General features: G+C 42.6%; 1 protein-coding gene across 1 annotated transcript in view; it reads left to right on the forward strand.

Moving 5' to 3' along the window:
- Positions 1–21,358, forward strand: part of LOC148888847 (ephrin type-A receptor 4-A-like) — a 49,211-nt gene extending 27,853 nt beyond the window's left edge. Inside the window, exons 7-18 of the mRNA XM_089013237.1 lie at positions 604–763; positions 1,070–1,181; positions 4,529–4,587; positions 5,675–5,788; positions 6,596–6,781; positions 10,980–11,041; positions 12,202–12,411; positions 13,210–13,359; positions 13,910–14,106; positions 16,091–16,249; positions 16,952–17,996; positions 18,425–21,358. Of these exons, the coding sequence (XP_088869363.1) occupies positions 604–763; positions 1,070–1,181; positions 4,529–4,587; positions 5,675–5,788; positions 6,596–6,781; positions 10,980–11,041; positions 12,202–12,411; positions 13,210–13,359; positions 13,910–14,106; positions 16,091–16,249; positions 16,952–17,066 (1,524 nt within the window). The 3' untranslated portion in view covers positions 17,067–17,996; positions 18,425–21,358. The remainder of the gene's footprint in view (positions 1–603; positions 764–1,069; positions 1,182–4,528; positions 4,588–5,674; positions 5,789–6,595; positions 6,782–10,979; positions 11,042–12,201; positions 12,412–13,209; positions 13,360–13,909; positions 14,107–16,090; positions 16,250–16,951; positions 17,997–18,424) is intronic.
- Positions 21,359–22,790: the final 1,432 nt, after the last annotated feature.

Below are 22,790 nucleotides of genomic sequence, written 5' to 3' on the forward strand. Positions count from 1 at the left end.
AGGCTTGAAATTTGGGGAGGCTATCCAAATTACAATACATGTGGATTTATATAGCGCTTTAACTGTAAAGTGTCCTTGGAAGTATCAGGAAAAAAAGTTAATTCCTAAATTATATGCGTTTGGAGTTATCTGAGCGTGAAATGGGGGCAGCTATCCAAATTACAATACATGTGAATTTATATAGCGCTTTAACTGTCAAGTGTCCTTGAGAGTTTTGAAAGGCGCTTAGAAAGAAAATGTATGATTATTATTCTTCTTCTTAACAGCAGCTAAAGCTAACATGCAAACATGGACAAAAGGTTAATCCTGCACCCTCGTGGGAGGGGGGGGATAACATTGCCAGAGGTCTGACCAGCGCTTTCTGGACACCCCTCGCGATGAAAGAAATTCGGGAATGGCGCTCCAACGTCATGCTTTTTCAACTCCCGAATAAATTCGGGAATGGCAGTGAATGACTTCAAATCAAATGCTCTTTGAATCGTAAATCGTATTCAAAGTACGTCATGAGGTGTTCCGCATGGTTCAATTCCAGGGCTTCTGCTATTCTATTGTTTTCCAGTTGTATCTCTTATCTTATTCCATCTTTTTTGTTTTGCACTGCAGGACCAAAATGAAAAAAGCTACCGGATCATGAAAACCTCATCCAAGAACGCCGACATCAAGGGTCTCGCGCCCCTCACCGCGTACGTGTTTCACGTGCGTGCGCGCACAGCGGCGGGCTACGGCGAATGCAGCAGACCCTTTGAGTTCATGACAAACTCCAGTGAGTCCAGCCACGTCTTACTTGATCTTTCTTGATGCTCCAATCGGAAAACAAAAGCCAGATCGAGACGGTGCATGAGGGGCCAATGTATATATATATATATGAATATATTGCTATCTATATTACTAATATATACAGACGCCCCCCTACTTACGAACATTTGAGTTCCGAATGACGGTACATACAAACATTTTTTCTCGGAACATATGTAGTATTCTCTCCAGTTGTACATGTACATGTCTTTAGCATATATTTTATGAAACGTTTATTTTTCAGTACAAATGATTGAATTGTTTCCTGTGGCAGTGCCAGCTCCGATCATTGGCGACGGAACAAAGTCGACCGTGTTACTGGTGTCCGTGGTGGGCAGCGTGGTCTTCCTCCTCTTCCTCATGGCCGCTTTTGTCATCAGCCGAAGGTGAGCTTCATCCCTTGCGTCGCTTCTCTGTGATGAGCCACGAAAAGTAACTGTCGGAAAAGCGATTGCGCTGGACTCACTCGTGATGAGTGACGGGCTCCCCACATCGGGGATGTGATTGACAGCCGCGACAGCTCAACAGATGCAATCAGCGACCACTCGATTGCTGTCCTCTGCCTCCATCCTCGTTTCTTATCCTCTTCCCCTCGACTTATCCCAATCTGGGCCGCTGGTTATTGTCTCCCGCTGTGACTTGCTTATCGGCGTGCGGAAAATGACAGAAACGGTTTAAAGGACAACCGACACCAGTTTTTTGTTTCCTTTTTGCGTTTGATAGCATCTAAAATAGCCAAAACACACAGGCTGATATTTTTAGTCAAATGCAAAAACACCAATAAAAATGACTTCAAGTGTCCCAAAACTGCCACCAAAATGAGCTCGGAAATGGCGAGATTCAGGAAGCCCCGCCCCCTTGTTCGTGACGTCACGCCATGAGACTCCTTCACAAACTGCCTTGCTCTAGAATCAAAACAATGGCTTCAGAGACTTCAGATTCGGAAAAAAGATCCTTTCTTGTTACTCATCCAGCTATGAATATGATTCAAATAGTTGTGAAGAGGAAAGCATAAATGTTTGCCATCGATGAAAGAAGTCCTTCTGTATCAATTCCAGCCATCTGGACTCCAATATAGCGCCCTAGAAAATGCACAAGATGGCGTTACAAGCTCTGTCGTAAATGGGCTGATTTGTCCGCTGGGAATTTGTGTCAACTTACACCTTCTTTATGCGTGTTACCGCAATCGGCTGCGACACACAACCATTCACCATGGCGTTATTGATGTTGTTTCCTTCTAATTTTGCCATCAACGCAATGTTTTTAGACCCAAAATGCATTGTGTGTGGCTTTCTCGGTCAGGGGCGTTCCCTCCGTGACGTCACGTCAGGCATCGTCATCAACTGGAACACAAGACTTCCTGAATATTCAGTCTTTAAAGGTAAAATATAGCTTTAGTATGCGGTGGAATCTTTGTCAAATACGCTGAGTAGAAGTCATTTGAAGTCATTTTACAAATTATGGACGCAACTTGTCCGGAGGTGTCGGTTGTCCTTTAAAAACTGGAATACGGGCATTGAGTTGAGCGTGCAATGAAACGTAGCAGGCAAATTTGAAACGGGGAAGGAAGACACGAAGGCATCAGGTGGATTTCTGGTGACCCAATCGGAGGGTGTTAAGCAGCAAGCGGGAGAAATCTCCATCACACAGATGGGATTACATGCATCGGATGGCTCTGCCCCGCTTCACCGTGCTAACCGTGCTTGGTGTGTGTGTGCGTGTGTCTGCGCCATTTTGGTGCCATTAATCGGTTTTGATTACCGTATTTTCTGGTGTATAAGGCGCACCGGAGTAGTAAGACTGGAATGAAGAAAGAAAGAATGAAAGGTGTATTTTCAAACTTCTTCCATATACAGTGATACCTCAGTTTATGAACGCTTTAGCTCACAAGCTTTTCGCCTTACGAAAATTACATTTGCGAGAATATAATCTTGTCATACAAATTTGTTTTCGGCGGACGAACCGAACCACACAGTGCCACGGTGGCTGGTCGACCAGTTTTTGTCACCCCCCTTTCTTTGAGTGCAGACGTGGTTTGTTATCGAGTGGAGTACTTTTGCTATTATGGGAGCGAAAAAGACCCCACCACAGGCTAGTGTTAAGGCCAAGAGGACACAATAGAAAATGACGGTCAAGCAGAAGAAGGAGATCATCGAAAAACACCAACGAGGTGTGCGTTTGTGGGACTTAGCGTCCCAGTGACAGTATGCTAAGTCGACCGTTGCTACGTGTGGCTAAATGTGTTTCTGTGTTGTCTATGCAAGCAAGGCAATTTCACTCAGATATCATCAAGAGGCAACTACATCAACGACCATCACAAAGGTCAATAAAACCACTTTATTATACACTACAGTTCATTTCTTTAATTACAATACAATATCACATTTTTTATACAGAAAATAAGGTCGATTTTGTGTAGTTTTAAGTCTTATTTAGTAGAAAAATAGATGATTCTCATTCAAGCAAGCAGGTGGTTGCCTTTGCCTTCTTTTTCTCGAGTGTTCCCCGTAATGAACGAGTCATTGTGTTGCTGCGGCCATGCGGAGATTGCGGGCGGTCGGGACTGCAATCAGGTCGCTGTTAACCCTCATTACGCAACCGCAGAGAAGGACAATGTCTCACACATGTGGTCACAGATCTCAGCGCAACCAGAGAATCCCGTGGGGAATTTAACATATTGTCCTGTCAAATTGATTTCCAGCTCGTATTCCCTCCTCATATGTCCTCTTTCAAGGACAACCGACGCCTCCGCAAAAGTTGTGTCCATAATTTGTAAAATGGCTTCAAATGACTTACACTCAGCATATTTGACAAAGATTCCACCGCATATTAAAGCTATATTTTAACCTTTAAAGACTTGCGCTGAATATTCAGAAAGTCTTGTTTTTGAGTTGGTGACGATTCGTGACGTCACGGAGGGATTCCGCCCCTGACCGAGAAAGCGCCACACAATGCATTCTGGGTACTTTTATTCGTCTGAAAACACCATGTTGATGGCGAAATTAGAAGGAAAACATAAATAATGCAATGGTGAATCGTTGTGTATTGCACCAAGACTACTATTCGATATTAGTTGACACAAATTCCCAGCAGACAAATCAGCCCATTTCCAACAGAGCTTGGGCGCCATCTTGTGCATTTTTGGGGAGCTACATTTGAGTCCAGACGCCTCAAAATGACACAGAAGGACTTCTTTAATCGATGGCAAACATTTATGCTTTCCTCTTCAGAACTATTTGAATGATCTTCATAACTGGATGAGTAACAAGAAAGCATCTTCTTCGAATATGAAGCCATTGTTTTGATTCTCCAGCAATGCAAGACGTTTTGGCGTGACGTCACGAATTGGGGGCGGGACCTTCTGAAACTTGCTACTTTCGGGTTCATTTTTTTGCAGATTTTGGACACTTGAAGTCATTTTTTTTGGTGTTTTGCATTTGACTAAAAATATCATCCTGCGTGTTTTGGCTATTTTAGTTGCTATAAAACGTTTTTCTGATGTCAGTTAGGAAACAAAAGAATGGTGTCGTCGCTTGTCGTTTAAGTTCCTGTTTTTCGCTATTAGACGAAGGAAATATTGGAAATGACTCCAAAATATATCACACGACAAAAACATCCCCATTTAAGGGACAATGAATATTTAATTTTCCCTCTCATACATGTTTTTTTTTTGTCTTGAGTATGACACATAACCGACTGTCCTGGTGTTTTTATCTCCCCCCCCCCCCTGCAGAAGGAGTAAATACAGCAAAGCCAAGCAGGACTCAGACGAAGAGAAGCATTTACATCAAGGTATTGTCATGTGCATACTAATTTTGTAATTGAACCACATTAAGATTTTTGGGGGGGATTTGCATGCATTATAAACCATAACCGGAGCTCATAAAATGACAAGGACGGACGGGACAAACAATTTGGAAGCCTGCCTTAGTCGAAAAAGCTCATCATGGAGCCATTAGCGCTGCTATTGATGTCCCACAAATATTTTAAGTTAATGAGCTCTCTCTTCCTTAGTCAGCCATAGTGACATTCGCGATATTAGGGTTAATCAAGATACAGTAATACCTCAATTTACGAATATTCAGCTCACGAACTTTTCGCCTCACAAACATTAAATTAGCGAGAATATAATCTTAGCAGACAAACTAGTTTTCGGCAAATGGACCAAACCACACGGCGCCACGGCGGCTAGTTTTTGGCGGATGAACACCAAACCGCACGGTCGAACAGCGCCACAGTGGCTGGCGTACTAACTAGTTTTCCACACGTCCTTTATTTTGAGTGCGGAGGCGGTTTGTTATCGAGTGGAATACTTTTGCAATTATGGGACAGAAAAAGACCCCAGCACAGGCTAGTATTAAGCCGAAGAGAACACAAAACAAAATTAGGGTCGAGCACCAAAAGAAGGAGATCATCGAAAAACACGAACGAGGAGTGCGTTTGTGTGACTTCATGTCCCAGTACCAGTATGCTACGTCAACCATTGCTACGTGCGGCTAATGGTGTTTCTGTGTCGTCTAAGCAACGGTCTCAGGCAATAGAAGAGGTTGAAAAACTTCTGTTGATTTGGATTAACGAAAAGCAGCTTGCCGGGGACAATCCTTATGGAAGGTGACTCTCCTTCCAAACAGTAATTCGCTCCCTCCCTCCCTCTTCGATTAGAGTAGATTAGATGAGCCTGTATATGTCTCACAGTGGAGACATTTACATTTCACAGCAGCAAAAACAAAATACCGGAGCAGCTGTAAAGGCAGCCACTCTCTTAAGGGACAGGGAGCAGCGTGAAAAACTGTGGTCCACCCTGCAGAAAAATAAATACATAAAAGATGAGATGAAGTATTCTTTCCACATTGAATTTTTATTTATTTATTTTCAATAGGAGTCAGAACATACGTTGACCCGTTTACCTATGAGGACCCAAATCAAGCTGTCCGCGAGTTTGCCAAAGAGATTGATGCATCCTGTATCAAGATTGAAAAAGTCATTGGTGTCGGTAAGTCGAAAATATTTTCAAAACTATTCATTTCTCACCAATCACATGACCATATTTTCCGATGTATAAGGCGCACCCCCAATGAATGGTGGATTATCAAACTTTTTCCATATATAAGGCGCACCTCTAATTAATGAAAAAAGTTTCCAAATATCTTATTATATAATATGTAAATATCAAAATGTTTTCCAAATACATGTAACATCCGACTTGCGACCGAGTTCCGTTCCGACCAGACGGTCGGTAGTCAAAATGGTCGTAAATTGAAGTCCAGACTCGGAGGCTAAATGACTGTCAAAACTCCCCCCTCTGGTGCCATCACACGGTCGATTGCTGTGTGAGCGTGAGATGCTGGCTGGCTGGCTGGCCAAAATTGTCGTACGCGTTGCCGGCCTGCTAGCGTGTTGCAGTGCCAGCCAGGCGTAGAATTAAATTTGTTAAAATGGCGGTTGTGGTCGTAAGTCAAACTGGTTGTAAATGGATCATACCTGTATAAGGTATAAGGCATAACGTGGCGATAAGGAATTACAGTAGAGGATAAATGGAGTCTGTGGCATCCAATGCAGCTGAAGCTAGGAACAAAGGGCTTACATGGGAAAAAGGGAAATGCTACCCCCTTGTGGAAAATAAAAAAGACATTGCCAGAGGCCAGCGCTTTATCGGCACCCAAGGATGAAAAATCCAAACCCGAACAATTTAGGGAATGGCCTTCAACGTCATATTTTCAATTCGCAAATAAATTTGTGAATGGCAGTGAATGAATAAAAAAAAGGAATGACACTTTAAACGGATCTATTTTTGTTTCAGGGGAATTTGGTGAGGTTTGCAGTGGCCGTTTGAAAATGCCCGGCAAGAGAGAAATCTGTGTGGCCATCAAGACGCTAAAGGCCGGATACACCGACCAGCAGAGGAGAGATTTCTTGGCCGAGGCCAGCATTATGGGACAATTTGATCACCCCAACATTATCCACCTGGAAGGGGTCGTCACTAAATGTATGTGCTTATTTTTCTTCATACAACAAGTCACACATTAGTCATTATTAACCTTGACGTACAGCTTCACAATGACTACTTCCTCAAACACACAAATCTACACACTAAAAACGACATATCCATATACTGTACATTGCTGCACCCCATTAAAAAAAATGGAACAATAAATCATTCCGGCCAATATTCTGGGTGACATTGGTGGAAGGTTGATTTAGACAAATGTTTTTTTTTCTCGTATTCCATAAGGAAGGACTTTGCTTTGGGTCGTCTCAGAAGGTTGTAGGATTATGTCAACGCTGTTATTTATATAATTCATCGAACAGGACTAAATTAATATGTGAGTTGGAAGTAGTATGTGCTGATTATGTCTGAACCACATCCGTAAAATCTGTAGGATCCGACAACTCTGAGTGTATTGGAAGTAGAAACCCACTACCAATGACTTTGAGACCTTATTTTAAATATAAACAAAACCTGATTTATTTCATTGTATAGACAACAAAGACCAGATATTAAATTTTCTATTGTTTTGGGAAAATTATCATGACCGTATTTTCCGGTGTGTAGTTTGGTAGTTTCGGCCCTATATATAATATCCCTACTGTCCAGACGTGAGAGCAGGGACCAATCATAGCAGAGTCCGGCACCGCCACGTCTGAACAGTAGGAATTAAAACTACCAGTAAGACTTTAGTTTGCTGACGAAGCTTCTTGGATAAGAAGCGAAACGTCCGACACCTTCAAAGAAGTACAAATGACGGCTGAAGAAACCTTTTCATCGATAGAATAGGGTTTGTATTTCATAGTCAGACTGTCACCGGGTAGCTTTTTCCAGATGGACGGGCGACGTTGTCAGTGGGAAGGTTAAAGGGAAATAGACCGAGGTGGGCAAATGGTGAGGTGTGGGGGATGGGGTGCTAATGGCCCAGGAACAGTCCCTGTAGTGCGGCACCGGGCTCATTAATCACGCTGTCAGTTCTAAATGTGTTTGGGGTTAGGGAGTGATACCCTATCCAAGCTCTATCTGCTGCTTGCACGGTCACAAAATACTAGTCACATTTCCCTCCTTCTGCCCTTGGTCTTATCTTCTTGACGTCTCCTCTACCATTTACTCCATGTCCCGATTGTGTTTGGGGAGGACTGAGGCGCTTGCGTGTTTGTGTAAATCTCTTGTCAACACATCTGTGCACTTTGTGTCCTCCGCATGTGTTCGGGAGGGCCGATAGCTGTTGGCCAACCTCAGCTGAGGTGAGATGGATGAAGTGCCTTAATGTGTGGAGACATAGCAGCAGCCCGGCGCTATCTCTGCTCGATAACGCCGTCTCGCAACCTTTATTTAACACACGCAAGACAAGACGGATGAACGCACGGCCAAGACCGGCCTGAAAGTGAACAGCGACTCTGGCGGAATTACTTATCTGTTGCAACACCTATCGCCCCCTTATATCACCCCCCTCGGACCTAAAACGAGAAGCCGTGAGAAAGGCACAGGAAATGCAGATAGATGGACGGGGGGTGCAAGGAAAAGAAATCGAAGACAAGACATGGAAGGTGCAAATAGAGATACAGAGAGGAAAAGGCGTTTGGAAGGTGATGGATTGAAAGAGCTACAGAGGACAACGCCAAGAACGACAACAAAACAAGAAACCAGAGAGGCTATGAAAGCCAATGAACCAGTAGCTGAAAGTGTGAGATGAGGGAATGATGGATGATCTGAGAGGCCAACACGAGAGGTTCTTGTACGTTAGCAAGAAGTTAGCATTTGATGACAGACTCCGCTACCTTCCACTCTCTCGTCTGAGAGTACGACTCAAGAAGACTTTAGGGTGTCTCGGTGGAACGTCTGAAAATGATTTGAATTGCACTCTGCTCTTTCTTTCAATAGAGAGGAATTCTTAAGGCGGCATACAAGTACTTGTTAGCATGTCCAACAGAGTCAGTTAAGACATATTAATTATGAATAGACCCCAAAGGGCTTCATTTTCTAAAATCCGTTTCACCAAGGACTGCCCGAGTGTAACTGGATGCCTTCAGTCTTAAATCCGGTCCTCATTAAAATGTCTAATCGACATCAAGCGAATCTCTAAATTAAAGACAGACGACTTATTAAAAGCGTGTCTTTGTGTTGGAGTGGGCCTCTGAGGAGCGTTTGTCTTTTGAGTTCCCAATATTGTCCCTGCGTTGCCTGATTATCCCTCCTCGCAGGTTATAATCAGCCGTCTTTCGAGGGTCTCGGGTTCATTGCCAAAGGCGTACGGGGCGTATTCAGTAAACACGGAATTAGCATGCAAATAAGCCGGTAGGAATAGGGCGGGGCTGAAAAGGCGAGAGTTTTCGGGTTGCAGGTCAGATGCTCTTCAGACTGCATTGGGGAACTGTCAATCACTGTTGCCTCCAGGGTAGAGGTGCTCAACAAAGGGAACAAAGATGGCTGACAGACAGGGCCCCAGCTCTCCCCCAGTTTTAAATCCACGTCCTCTTTCCGGGGGCATCGTCCGAGCGCCCCATGATTAATGGCGTGCCAGTCACACAGCGGGGGATGGGGGTGAATGACAGCCCCTTGGCAAGGCAAGAAGCCTGCTGCCGAGGGGAACGTCGTCACCTTCAGGATCTCAGCTGCCAGAACCTCAGCTCTGTCCTACTTAAAGTTCTCCACAAGAATGCATGAGAGAGATTACGCCTTTCAAATGGAAGCTGGAACTCAGTACAGACTCTCCCCTAACCCACGAACATTCCAGTTACGACGTTACGGTACATACAAACATTTTTTTGCGTACATTTCGTCGCACTACAGTTGGTGTGTATTTATTTTCCGACTGTTAGGTGGTCTGCGTTTTATACTTCCCGGTTAAGTGTTTGACTTAAACACACGTTTCATACAAAATATAGCACTGAAGCAACTTACGACCAAATTCAACTTACGAACGAACACTCGGAATGTATCTCGTTCGTAAGCTGGGGAGTGTCTGCACTTTTCTTTGGAATCAACCTTGAACTTGACATTTATTCCTATGAACAGTTCGGTCAGGGGGGGGGAAGCCATGGCTAGCAGTTGGGGATAAAAAAACAAGCCATTGTTTCTTCTTTCTTCAGTTCATATCTTAACCCCTCCCTCCTCATCCATTGGGGATAAAAAAGACAGAGACCCACTAGGGAACAGCCACCCTACCCGTCGCATGTCTCGCTCAGATAAAGACACAGATGGTCCCCAAAGAGAAGAGTGGCCAAGATAGAAGGGATGAGGTGAGGAATGGGCGGGTTCGAGGGAAAGGATTCGCCCTATGGGGAAAGGAGATTGAAATATGCAACATAGATGATGGTGACACGTGTGTCAGAGGTTGGTCATGGAGAAAGATCTCCAAAGGTGGTCTAAAAAGTCACTCAAATAGACTCTGACTGGGTAATTGTGATGAAATCTCATATCAAACCATCTAAAGACTGTCTGTCATATTTGCATGAAGACCATCTGGGGGTACAATGACCCCAGAGCTGTCCAGCGATGACGGTCAAATGGCACCGACATTCCTCCCAAATCAAAAACGGTGCGGGCATATTCATGCAACCGCTTATCACAGATGAATCTTGTGGCCAAAAATCCTGAAAAACAATCTGTAATCCGTTCCACTCGACGCGCAATAACATAACATGAGCTAGCTAGCTAGCTAGCTATTTGCTATCTATTAGCTTTTTAGCTGTCTGGCTAGCTATCTCACTAGCTATCTGTTAGATATATAGCTATCTAGCTAGCTATTATATAGCTATATAGCTATTGTTATGTTTATTATGTTTATTATTATTATTACAGGGTATATTTTTTGTTTTTTGTTTTGTGTTTTTTTTTTGTCTTTTTGTTTTTTGTGTTTTGTTTTGTTTTGTGTTTGTTTTTCTTGTGTTTTTTTTGTGTGTGTTTTGTTTCAGACGAGATTTTGCTTTGCGCAACCAAAAGAAAAGAGGATGTCTGGGCAACGGTTACATTGAGCTCTCATTAAATCACTGTGGGGGAAGAGAGAGATGTTCAAACGCACACACACATAGACACATGTACACACGCACACTTAAATTCCACTGAGACTGCTGGGCTGTCATGTGCATCGTTTAGCTCTATAATCATCTGCCTTTCGTTTTCTCTCTCTCTCTCTCTCTCTCTCTCTCTCTCTCTCTCTCTCTTTCTTTCTCCTCCCCCTTTCCTTTCTCTCTAGGTAAACCAGTGATGATTATCACAGAATACATGGAAAACAGATCGCTGGATGCATTCCTGAGGGTCAGTCATGCGTTTATGTGTGTGTAGATGTGTGTAAGTATGAGTGAGAGAGAGAGAGAGCGAGCGAGCGACACCTGTAGTATAACGATCCGATCTTATCACTTCAATGTCATCCAGCCAAATTACAAGCACTTGTTCACAAACATTCACTCTAATCTTTTTAGTCCTCCTCCTTTTATCGACTTAGCATCTTCGCGACTTAGCATTTTTTCTCAGGTTTCAATTCGTCGTCGGTAAGGTTTAGCATACGTGAAGCTTTTGGAAGATTCTTTATTAGTAGTATCAAGCATCCTGGGTGAAGTCCAGAGTAGGTGGCACTAAGCGACTTCTTGGGTCTGTAAAAGCATAAAGGTCGGGTTCAACCGATGCTCAACCCATGGAGAACGCAGAAAAAAAATGCATTTATTTCATGTATTTCATAAAGACGTTTTTTTTTTATGGTAACGCTGTTGCCTTGATTGGATTTGATTGAATTGGATTAGCTTTCATTAGTCTTGCAGTGGAGAAAGTGACATTTTACAGCAGCAAACTCGTAAAAGGAAGAGGAAAGGAAAGGAAGAAACAAAATACAGGAGCTGCTGTAAAGGCAGACACACTCGCGGTGCCATCTTGAAGTCAAAAAACAACAACAAAAACTAGAAAAACTAAATAATATGGCAACACAAAGACAGTCATTCAATCTTAAGCACTTTCTGCACACTGTTGTATGAAGCAGTTCTGGATGAAAGCGTCCTTTTCACCAGTGGATCAGGGACATCATGGTGAAATGTGCACGTCTGCTACAAGCTAAATGTTGAAATCAAAAATGAAGCTGTAGCATACATTGACCAAAAGAGATTGTCTCACATCTCCTATCCCACGTAAATCCGCTTCAATTCCAAGCCGCGATAGTTCCACAGCTTTGCGCTGACACTCTTTTCTTCTCATGGCGGGCCCCTCAAGCCCATGCCAGGCGCTAAAAAAGCACAATGGCCTCAAAGCTGCCCGGCGATGACATTCCTCCCAAATCAAAAACGGTGCCTCCAAGAAAAAGCAAGCGCTTAGCAGAGTCTCCTCCTTGATGAATGTCGTGGCCAAAAATGCTGAAAACCAATGCGTATTATATTCCGGCCGGCCGCCATCTTGGACTTGATGAACAACTTGTTTCTCCCGCGATCCAGAAGAACGACGGCCACTTCACGGTGATCCAGCTGGTCGGCATCCTCCGTGGCATCGCATCAGGCATGAAGTACTTGTCAGACATGAGCTACGTCCATCGTGATCTGGCGGCTCGCAACATCCTGGTCAACTGCAACTTGGTTTGCAAAGTGTCCGACTTTGGCATGTCTCGCGTGCTGGAGGACGACCCCGAGGCCGCCTACACCACCAGGGTGAGTATCGGCTCCTCGCCGATTTATGAAGGCTGTGATCGAAATGCTGGCCCGCAAACGGCATCCGCACTTGATTCTGGGATCCGACGATGAGGGGGGGGGGGGGGGGGGGGCCACACGTTCAGACACTCCCCTACTTATGAACATTCAAGTTACGAACATCGATACATACAAACATTTTTGTAGTAACATATGTAGTATTCTCTCCCGTTGTACATGTACATATCTTTATAGAGCATATATTGTATGAAATGTCTATCTTTCAGTACAAACCAATCCACGTAACTTACATAAGCCTTAAAAATACATTCCATCCAAAATATAGCACGGAAATAATTTACGAACAAATTCACCTTACGAACGATCGCTCAGAACGTATCTCGTTCCTAAGGTGGGGAGTGTCTCTACAGACATTCCCCTACATATGAACATTTGAGTTACGAAGAACGTTATATCCAACAATTTTGTCGTAACATATGTAGTATTCTCTCCAGTTGTACACGTACATATCTTTATAGAGCATCTATTTTATTAAATGTTTATTTTTCAGTGCAAACCAATACAGGTTACTCATACAAACCTTAAACAAACTTATATACGCCTTCAACATACTTTCTATCTTCAGTACATACTTTCGGGTTGAGTGATCACTGGCGACTGTGGCTGCCGCTGCTCCCCCTCAGAAAAACTTATCTTGTAACTTATAAATGACATGCATGATTTTTATTATGTGTCATTCATTGCTTTTGTGCAATTGGTCAGACTAGATTGATCAGGTCATTTTTGGGATCAATACAGGGAGGGAAGATTCCAATCCGCTGGACGGCTCCCGAGGCCATCGCTTACAGGAAGTTCACTTCATCCAGTGACGTGTGGAGCTACGGCGTCGTCATGTGGGAGGTGATGTCATATGGCGAACGGCCATATTGGGATATGAGTAACCAGGATGTAAGTCACAATGATATACGTACAGTGATACCTCAGCTTACAAACTTAATTGGGTCCCAGAAAGTGTTTGTATGGCGGGAGGTTTCTCTACCGAAAATTTAATTCCCATTAGAAACCATTAAAATGAGAATAATCCGTTCCCATGTCCCCAGAAAACATAATTACCGACGATCGTTGGTCTTTTTCGATGATCTTCTTTTGCTCGATCGTAATTTTCTTTAATGTCTTCTTTGGCTTAACACTAGCCTGTGGCGGGGTCTTTTTCTGTCCCATAATAGCAAAAGTATCCTTAATAACAAACCACATCTGCACTCAAACAGAGGGGGTGTGGAAAACTAGTCTGCCAACCACCGTGAAGCTCCGTGTGGTTTGGTTCGTCCGCCGAAAACTAGGTCGTCAGCCAAGACTATATGCTCGCAAATTTATTGGTGATGAGGCGAAAAGTTGTAAGAGCTAAAGCGTTCGTAAGCTGAGGTATCACTGTACCACCAAAGATGTTGAATGATCAAACACGGTCATCAAAACTTGCTACCTTCACTTCTTTGAATAGGTCATCAAAGCCATTGACGAGGGTTACCGGCTACCTCCGCCAATGGACTGTCCCGTGGCTCTCCACCAGCTGATGCTGGACTGCTGGCAGAGAGAAAGGGCAGAGCGACCAAAGTTTGGCCAGATTGTCAACATGTTGGATAAGTTGATTCGGAACCCCAACAGTCTGAAGAGAACTGGCGGAAAGGCTGCTCTCAGGTGAGAAGGGCTACCATCGGTGCTATGATCCTGTCGGTAATGACCACTCCAATGTGATTGATCAGAATCAGGATCATCTTTATTGGCCAAGTGTGTAGAAACCACAAGGAAGTTGTTTCCTGGATCGGTATCGCGTGCCTGAGGGGAGTCGCTGGAAAAGGTGGTGGGCAAGGTTCGGAGGGTCCAGTTGGATTTTCCGTGCAGTTGTCTTGATTCTTGCAGTGTGCAGGTCCTCGAAAGTGGCTAGGACGGTGACAATGATTTTTTTTCTGCCGTCCTAACTGTCCGTTGAAGTTGGATTTTGTCCATTTTGTCGGAAGAATCCTTAGTGTTTCCCTTTTTCACCGATGATTGACAGAGTTGTACATGTAGCTATCTATCTAGCTAGCTATCTAGCTAGCTATCCAGCTAGCTATCTAGCTAGCTATTTAAGTTGGCCTTTGACTGTGAAGTGACCTTGAGAGTTTTTTCCCTTTTTCACCGATGATTGACAGAGTTGTACATACAGCTAGCTAGCTATCTAGCTAGCTATCTATCTAGCTATCTAGCTAGCTATTTAAGTTGGCCTGTGACTGTGAAGTGACCTTGAGAGTTTTAAATAGCACTTGTAAATGGAATGTATCATTATTATCATTATCATTAATATTATTAGCTATCTCTTAGCTAGCTAGCTTTCTATCTATTTAAGTTACTTCTGAGTTGACCTTGAGAGTTTTGAAAGGCACTTATAAATGCAATGTATTATTTTTATTATTATTCTTGTGGAGGCCCCGAACCAAACTGTGAAGTAAAAACACAGGATTGATTGGATGATTGCCGTGTAGATCGGCCGTAGCACTTCCTGTGGCAGATTCAGGAAGTACATCCTCTATTGATCGATTATTCCGAATGATCAATTGGTTGATATTGGAATGTATGGCAATTTCCATAGTGTATAACAATGTGAGATCTAGCTGACAATCTATAAATGTTGTCAAAATATACGGACTTTCCACAGTTGTTCTTTTTTTGGGGCATGTGTGATCTGCCCTTTCATCCACAAAAAAAAAATATTTACGGGGTCAAAGGTGACGGGAGTGGACTTGTAGCTCACATATCCCCAAAGGTGTTTGATGGTCAAAGGCTCTCCAAAAAGTCACCCAACCACGACTTTATGGGCTTTGGTTGCTTTGCTGAAGTCAATGATTAATAGACTAGGAGGGCGCCTGTACGTTTCTACTGAGTGTTTATGACGTGTTAAAAGAAAACGAAAATGGCAACATCAAGCCACAGTTGACACTTTGCTTTCAGTCACATTTTACGATCACACGCCATGTAGCCATCCCAAAGAGCCTGGCAAATAGATTCCTCTTCAAATTATCTTCAATGCTACTGATAGAGATTAGACAGAATAGAAGTTATCATATTTAAAGGACAACCGACATCATTTTTTTTGTTTCCTAACTGACGTCAGTAAAACGTTTGATAGCATCTAAAATAGCCAAAACACGCAGGCTGATATTTTAGTTAAATGCAAAACACCAATAAAAATGACTTCAAGTGTCCAAAAACAACTTCAAAATGACCACGGAGATGGCCAGTTTCAGAAGGTTAAAATTCAACAACTGTGACATGGATTAGCCAAGGATAGAAAACAAAATGGACAAAATCCGACCGACTTCAGCGGACAGTAAGGAGGGCGGAACAAAAAAGCATTGGCACGACCCTTGCCACTCTTGAGGACTTGCACACTGCAAGAAACAAGACAAGGGCACGGACAATCTTATAAGACCCTTCGCACCCTGCTCACCACCTTTTCCAGCAAGTCTCCTCAGGCAGGCACTAATCCAGCAGACTTCACTCTCTCTAAACAGTAACCCAAATCTAACCGTAGAGTGCCTCTTATCAATCTGTTGATTTTGTTCAAAATAATAAAGTGCATCTCATCAAATATTAATCCCACCCTCCTCTGATTTCTTTCTACCGACCACCCGCCATTCATCAGGCCTACCACCACCCTGCTTGAGCCCAGCAGCCCCGAGGGGTCGTCAGCCGTGGGCACGGTACAGGACTGGCTTCAGGCCATCGGGATGGAAAAATACATCGACAACTTTACGGCCGCCAGCTACACGACTCCAGAGGCGGTGATCCACATGACGCAAGAGTGAGTCGCACGCGGATACATGCGCATCGGTGCCTTTGTTTTAACTCATTCGTTGCCAGACCGTGTGCAAAAAATGTCCCCACTCCAGTGCCAGGGTTTTTGTCATTGTCACTTGAATTACAGGACCCACAGAAATATTGAATTTCAGGACTACATAAACCACTGGTGTCGAAAATACGGCCCGCGGGCCTGAACCGGCCCCCAAGGAGCTTTGATCAGGCCTGCAGATTAATTTAAAAGTGGAAAAAATGCAAGAAGTATATGGAATTCTTTTTTTTGTAATGATGTGCAATTCCAGGATTGTCCACTAGGGGCAGAGTGGTGCTTTTTCAACCACGGTTTCAACACCCTCATTAGCCAAAATGTCATTATCCAAACGGAGAAAAGTAGATCTGTCTTATCACATATATAGCCGCCCTCATTTCAAACTCGTATAACTCCAGGCCCATACAATTTAGGATTTAACTTTTTTTCTGAAGAAAGAAGACAGTCTAAGGTGTCTAACACTGCATTTAATGTTCATGTAGTCCGAAAACTGGATATTCTGTGGGTCCTGGAATTCAAGTGACAATGACAAAAACCCTGGCACTGGAGTAGACACATGGACTTTTTGAGCAGTTCTAATGACTTTTTCGCCATTCCGTGGATGATTTGTCTGTTGTGTTTTTGTTGTTGTGACGAGTGCGCGTGGTCTCCTTGCAGGGACCTGACTCGCATCGGAATCTCTCCAGCAGCACATCAGAGCAAAATCCTGACGAGTGTCCAGGGAATGCTCTGCCAGATGCAACAGTTGCAAGGCAAAACGGTTCCTGTCTGAGAGTTTATTTTTTTCCGAAACGCAGAATGACTGAAAAAAAACAACAAAAAAGAGAAAAAAAAGGAGAGAAACTATGGAGAAATAGTCGACCTCATGCGTGCACTTTAAATTTGGTCTGAAAGAAATGAAAAAGTGGGGACAATCGCACTTTTTCCAAAACTTCAGATCTTTCTTTACTCTGTTTTTTTTTTGGGGATTAAAAAAGGCCTTTTCAGATGGATGGAGGCTGGAAGTCCTTCCAGGAGACCAATCTGGGGTGCTTTTATGGAATGGAAAAGACAAGAGACAGATGAGAACCTCCTTTTTGGCTTGTTTTTGGGAACTTTCTTCATAGACCAGATCTTCCTTCTTTGCCATTGTGTTTAGCATTCATGCATAGCCTCCACGGGGACTCGCAGGTTGCCCCAGCCGCCATTTTTCTGTCTCCGCCGGATCTTTTTTGATTGCCCCTACACACAAATTTCAGGATCTGAGCTGTCAAGAGAAGTCCAGCCTTGGATTTGTCGGAATGTGATGCATGTTCCATTGGTTCTTTGGTCTATCATGGACTTTTTCTTTGTGTAGCATTTTTTTAACGTTGTTCCCGCCCTCAGGACATGACAGATAATAATCTTTTGGATCTTCCAAAGCAAATGGAATGTCTTCCCCCAAAAATGTCCGTCTGACAAATACACAGCGTGGCTCACCTCACGTCCTGTATCTGAGAATCAGAGCGCCGTCGTCCGTCGCATCTTCTCCAGGACTTCTTTCCCAGTCTCGGTGGACGATTATTTTGCTGGATTAAATCAAGTTTATTTCACGCAGCGAGACAAAGAACCAGATGTCAGGACTGAATCAAAACAGGGACGTATGCGACATACCCAATCGGGATACGGAGTGGATCGCAATCACCAAACTCCACTGAGGATTATTACTCACGCCGTTATCAAGGTGAATATTCATCTTTGTTTTGCTTGCGTTTGCCATCATTGGAAATAAGAAGTTGCAGAAATGTTCACTCCATTGCCAGGGTTTTTGTCATTGTCAGTCGAATTCCAGGACCCACAGAATATTGACTTTTAGGACTACATCAATATTCAAACCTGCTTTCATCAGAAAGAAAGGATTAATTCCTAAATGATATGAGTCTGTAGTAATGTGAGCTTGAAATGGGGGCGGCTGTACAAAAACTACATAAACATTCAATTCAGCGTAAGAAACCTTAGTCTCTTCTTTCATCAAAAAAAAGTTAAGTTGGGGCGCTCGACGTCATATTTTCATTTGGTGTTTCATGTCTGTTTCTGGGAGCTTTAGAAATGATTTATTATTGACAAACGCAATGATTGATGCGACCTATCTCTTTCTCTTTTGCTCTCCAGCTGCTGTTGTCCGTCCTGGGGATGTTGTCCCCACTCGCCATGAAGAATTCCTTTCCCTCCCAATTGTCTGTCCTCCTCTTCTTCTTCCAGCAATCTCTCCTGACACTGAGACAGGATTTTAATTTTTTATTTGGAACATTCATCGAAAAAGACTATTTGAAGAATGTAATATAATCGAGGGATGCTGGGCTGTTTTTTTTATTTTTTAATCTTTTTTAATAAATGTTTTCAGGATTTATTATTATTGTTTTTTTTTGCTAGAATGTAAAATAAGAGGAGTCTGGTTTGAATGTGTGAATGAATGCAAAAAGTCTGTGATACAGTGAAACCTCGGTTTACGAACCTTTTGGCTTACGAACTTTTCGGTTTACGAACGTTACATTTATGAAAATTTTACCTTGGCATACAAACTATTTTTCGGGATACACACGGAGCTGCCATAATGAGTGGTGTGTCTTTCGCGAAGGAGCTCGTTCTCCTAACAAGAAAATGGCAGCCGACTTGTTTTTGTCCTCTATTCCCCGCCCCCAGTCTTCGGTTAAAGCCACGTGATTGGTCAAGAACGCAGCAGTGAGCGGAGGTGCTTTAAACATTAAAGAGACAGGCAGACGACAGAGAAAATGGATAGAAAACAGTGACATTTTGACGCGTTGCAACTTTGATAGTTCAAAGGCAGAGTGTAGACTGCAAGGTTAAAATATCCCATCAATCAGGCTCCACAAATAACCCGCACGAGCCATCTGTACACTTAATTTAAAACTGATTATTTTCTTACAGACAGTGTTTTTTAGGTCAATTACCTGTCATGTTTCTGTACACTTGATGCAAAAAGCTATCAAGCCGGCTAAACAGAACACAATTGATGAGGAACAAGGTAAAATTATCGCAGAGAAAGCACATGCATGGGATCATTGCTCAAGATGGTGAAAGAAGAAGGTTATGTTCCTCATCAAGTGTTTTATGCTGATGAAAGCGGCCACTCCATTCCATCAAGCCATCAACGACCATCACAAAAGTCAATAAAATGACTTTATTATACCGTATTTCTTTAATTATAATACCATATCACATTTATTATACGTAAAATAAGTTACATTTTGTGTAGTTTTAAGGCTTAGAAAAGTAGAAAATGATGTTTTATGGGGACCTGGGAACGGACTATTCTCATTTGAATGGCTTCCTATTGGAAATTAATTTTTGAGATACACACTTTTCCCCTTACACACTCTGTCTGGGAAGCAATTAAGTTCGTAAGCCAAGGTATCACTGTATATGGTTTACGTACTTGAGAAACACTAACCTTGTCCATTCACTGGCGACTGTGAAGCCTGTGAAGAAGAAAAAAAAAAAAAACAACAGCTTGCGTGCAAAAGAAAACGGGATGGACAATATGTTGCTCTTGTCTTCATGAGCCAAACTCCAGAACAGTTTTCCCGGAAAGTTGCGCTTTGGATACAAGATCAACGCCAAGTGTGACGTTTGGACTCGCCAAACTTGTGATGATAAAACAAAAAGCGTCTCTGGATGAGAAGTTCCTCCACGCTAGCTCAAATCCATGATTTTTTTTAGAAGAAAAACGGTGACAAAGAAGGGAAGACTTTTATTTTTTTCATTTGGTTCTCAGAATACATCATACATACATACAACCAGTGATACCTCGGCTTACGAACGCTTTAGCTAACAAACTTTTCGCCTTACGAACATTAATCGGCGGAAGAACGCCATACCACACGGCCCGAACAGCGCCACGGTGGCTGATTGCACTCAGTGCAGTCATGGTTTGTTATTGAGTAGTACTTTTGCTATTATGGGACCAAAAAAGACCCCACCACAGGCTAGTGTTCAGCCAAAAAGGACACACAAAAAATTAGGATCGAGCAGAAGATCATTGAAAAACACAAACGAGGTGTGTGTTTGTGTGACTTAGCGTCCCAGTACTAGTACACTAAGTCGACCATTGCTACGTGTGGCTAAGGGTGTTTCTCTGTTGTCTAAGCAACGGTCTCAGGCAATAGGAGAGGTTGAAAAACTTCTGCTGATTCCGATTAACGAAAAGTAGCTAGCAGGGGACAGTGTGAGTGAGGGTTTTATCACCGAGAAAGCACATCAACTTCAACTACATCAACGACCATCACAAAGGTCAATAAAAAACATTTTATTATATAGTACAGTTTATTTCTTTAATTACAATACAATAGCATATCTATTATACATAAAATAAGGTATATTTTGTGTAGTTTTAAGGCTTATTTAGTCAAAAATGATGTTTTATGGTGACCTGGAAACGGATTATTCTCATTTTAATGGTTTCCTATGGGAACTAAATGTTTGGCAGACGAACTTTTTTCCTTACACACACTTTCTGGGAACTAATTAAGTTTGTGAGCTGAGGAATCACTGTATGTATGTTCTTTTATCTCTTGAAACTACTTCAGTGAATGTTTTCAACTTTAAAAAGTGACATTTCACACACACACACACAAAAAAAAAAAAACACCTCCGTCCTTAATCGAGCGTTGTGGCTCTTTCCTCTTGGCAATGTGTAACATTTAATGAATGAAATAAAAGGACCTGCTTGGAAAATATGCAAGACATGTTGGGAAGGAAACTAGAATGTAACGTAAGATATTTTTTCCCCTTTTATTTCAATGATGATTTGCAAAAACAAAAAGCTGAAAAATGAACAAAAATAACGGACCACGCATGTTAATGTTTGTAATTGTATACCCGCCAATGCCATGAGAGGTAGTCATGTCCATCTAACATGATTTTATTCCCCCTCTGTTTTGACGTGATCATTTTTTGTTTGTTTGTCAAGGAGATATAGGTACATGTAAGTTATGACATTTATTTATGTCCTTTTATATCTAGTTTGTAAAATAATAGCCTCAAGTGAACAAAATAAAGGAGTGCCCAAGCGCACTTAATACATTAGTAAGCAGCTGATGGACCCACTGAGTCTTCATCATGCACACACACACACACACACACACACACACACACACACACACACACACACACACACACACACACACACACACACACACACACACACACACAAATATGATTGCATTGGGCTAGCGATGATGCTAGGCCACTGTGCAGTTCTGGCATGGCAGAGCTCCGATGCGTACATGGAACGGCTGCGGCTTGGAATTGCAGCGGATTTACACGGATGTATGATTATTGATAACATACATGACATCGCCTTCAAACAAACAATCTCGTCAAGTGATTTCCAAACAGTTCCCTCTCACCGAGCGACAATTTGAAGTTTTCAATCAGCCTGCCATGCTAGCTAGTTTGATAGCTGGCTTGATATCTGGCTTGATTAGCTAGATAGCTCGATGGATAGCTAGATAGCTCGATGGATAGCTAGATTGCTCGATGGCTAGCAAGAGCGCTCGATGGCTAGCTAGACCAATAGCTAGATAGCTCGATGGATAGCTAGATAGCTCAATGGATAGCTAGATCGCTCGATGGCTAGCAAGATCGCTCGATGGCTAGCTAGATCGATAGCCAGCTAGGTTGATAGCTCAATGGCAAGCTCGATAGCTAGCTCGATAGCTAGCTTGATAGCTCGATAGCTTGCTTGATAGCTAGACAGACCGACCTACCGGTAGATCGATAGATATTGTTGGTAGTAATAATAATAATAATAATAATAATACATTTTATTTATTTCAAAGCTCTCAAGGAGACTTTACAGTCACAGACAAGCATAGGAACAATAATAAATAAAATACAATTATAAATAAAAACAAATGACTAGTAAGGATGTTATTAATGATATTATTGATTTGGACATTATTACCCTGTTGAAGAATACCAAGATGCAATCTTTGCCAATCTTTTATTCCTGTCTAATCTGTCACTTTATCCATTTCTCTCCCCTAAGGAGCCCATGTTGTTGTCTGTCAACCAGGATTTATTGTTTAACTGTGATGTAGTCCATGATGTCTTTGGGGTCTAAACTTCATGAGGTATCCAGCCTTTGTACTGTATGTATGCACAGGTGTCTCGAGAACATTGTTTTGATGGATTTCTTTCTAGTCCATTTCTGCTTTTACACAGGAGACTCGTGTGATAGGACACAAAGGCAATATAAAAGGAGGTGATGGGTGATCCGGGAGCAGAGCTAGGCATTTTTTTTTTGATGAACTGTCTTCTCCGCACATTATAAAACATTTTGTTTTCCAAATAGTTGATGTTCTTGAACATGTGTGTCAAGTTCAAGAGCAATAAAGGGAGAGAAAAACAGGAATTGGTAGTCAAACTCTGTGATTGATGTGATCTGAGCAGCCAAACACTCCATGACTGTCCAAGGTTTGTATGTCAAAACAAAGTACATGAAAATGTATGTATT

This window comes from Hippocampus bargibanti, linkage group LG14 (assembly GCF_051943395.1).
Source record: "Hippocampus bargibanti isolate YZ-2025 linkage group LG14, ASM5194339v1, whole genome shotgun sequence".
Lineage (NCBI taxonomy): Eukaryota > Metazoa > Chordata > Actinopteri > Syngnathiformes > Syngnathidae > Hippocampus > Hippocampus bargibanti.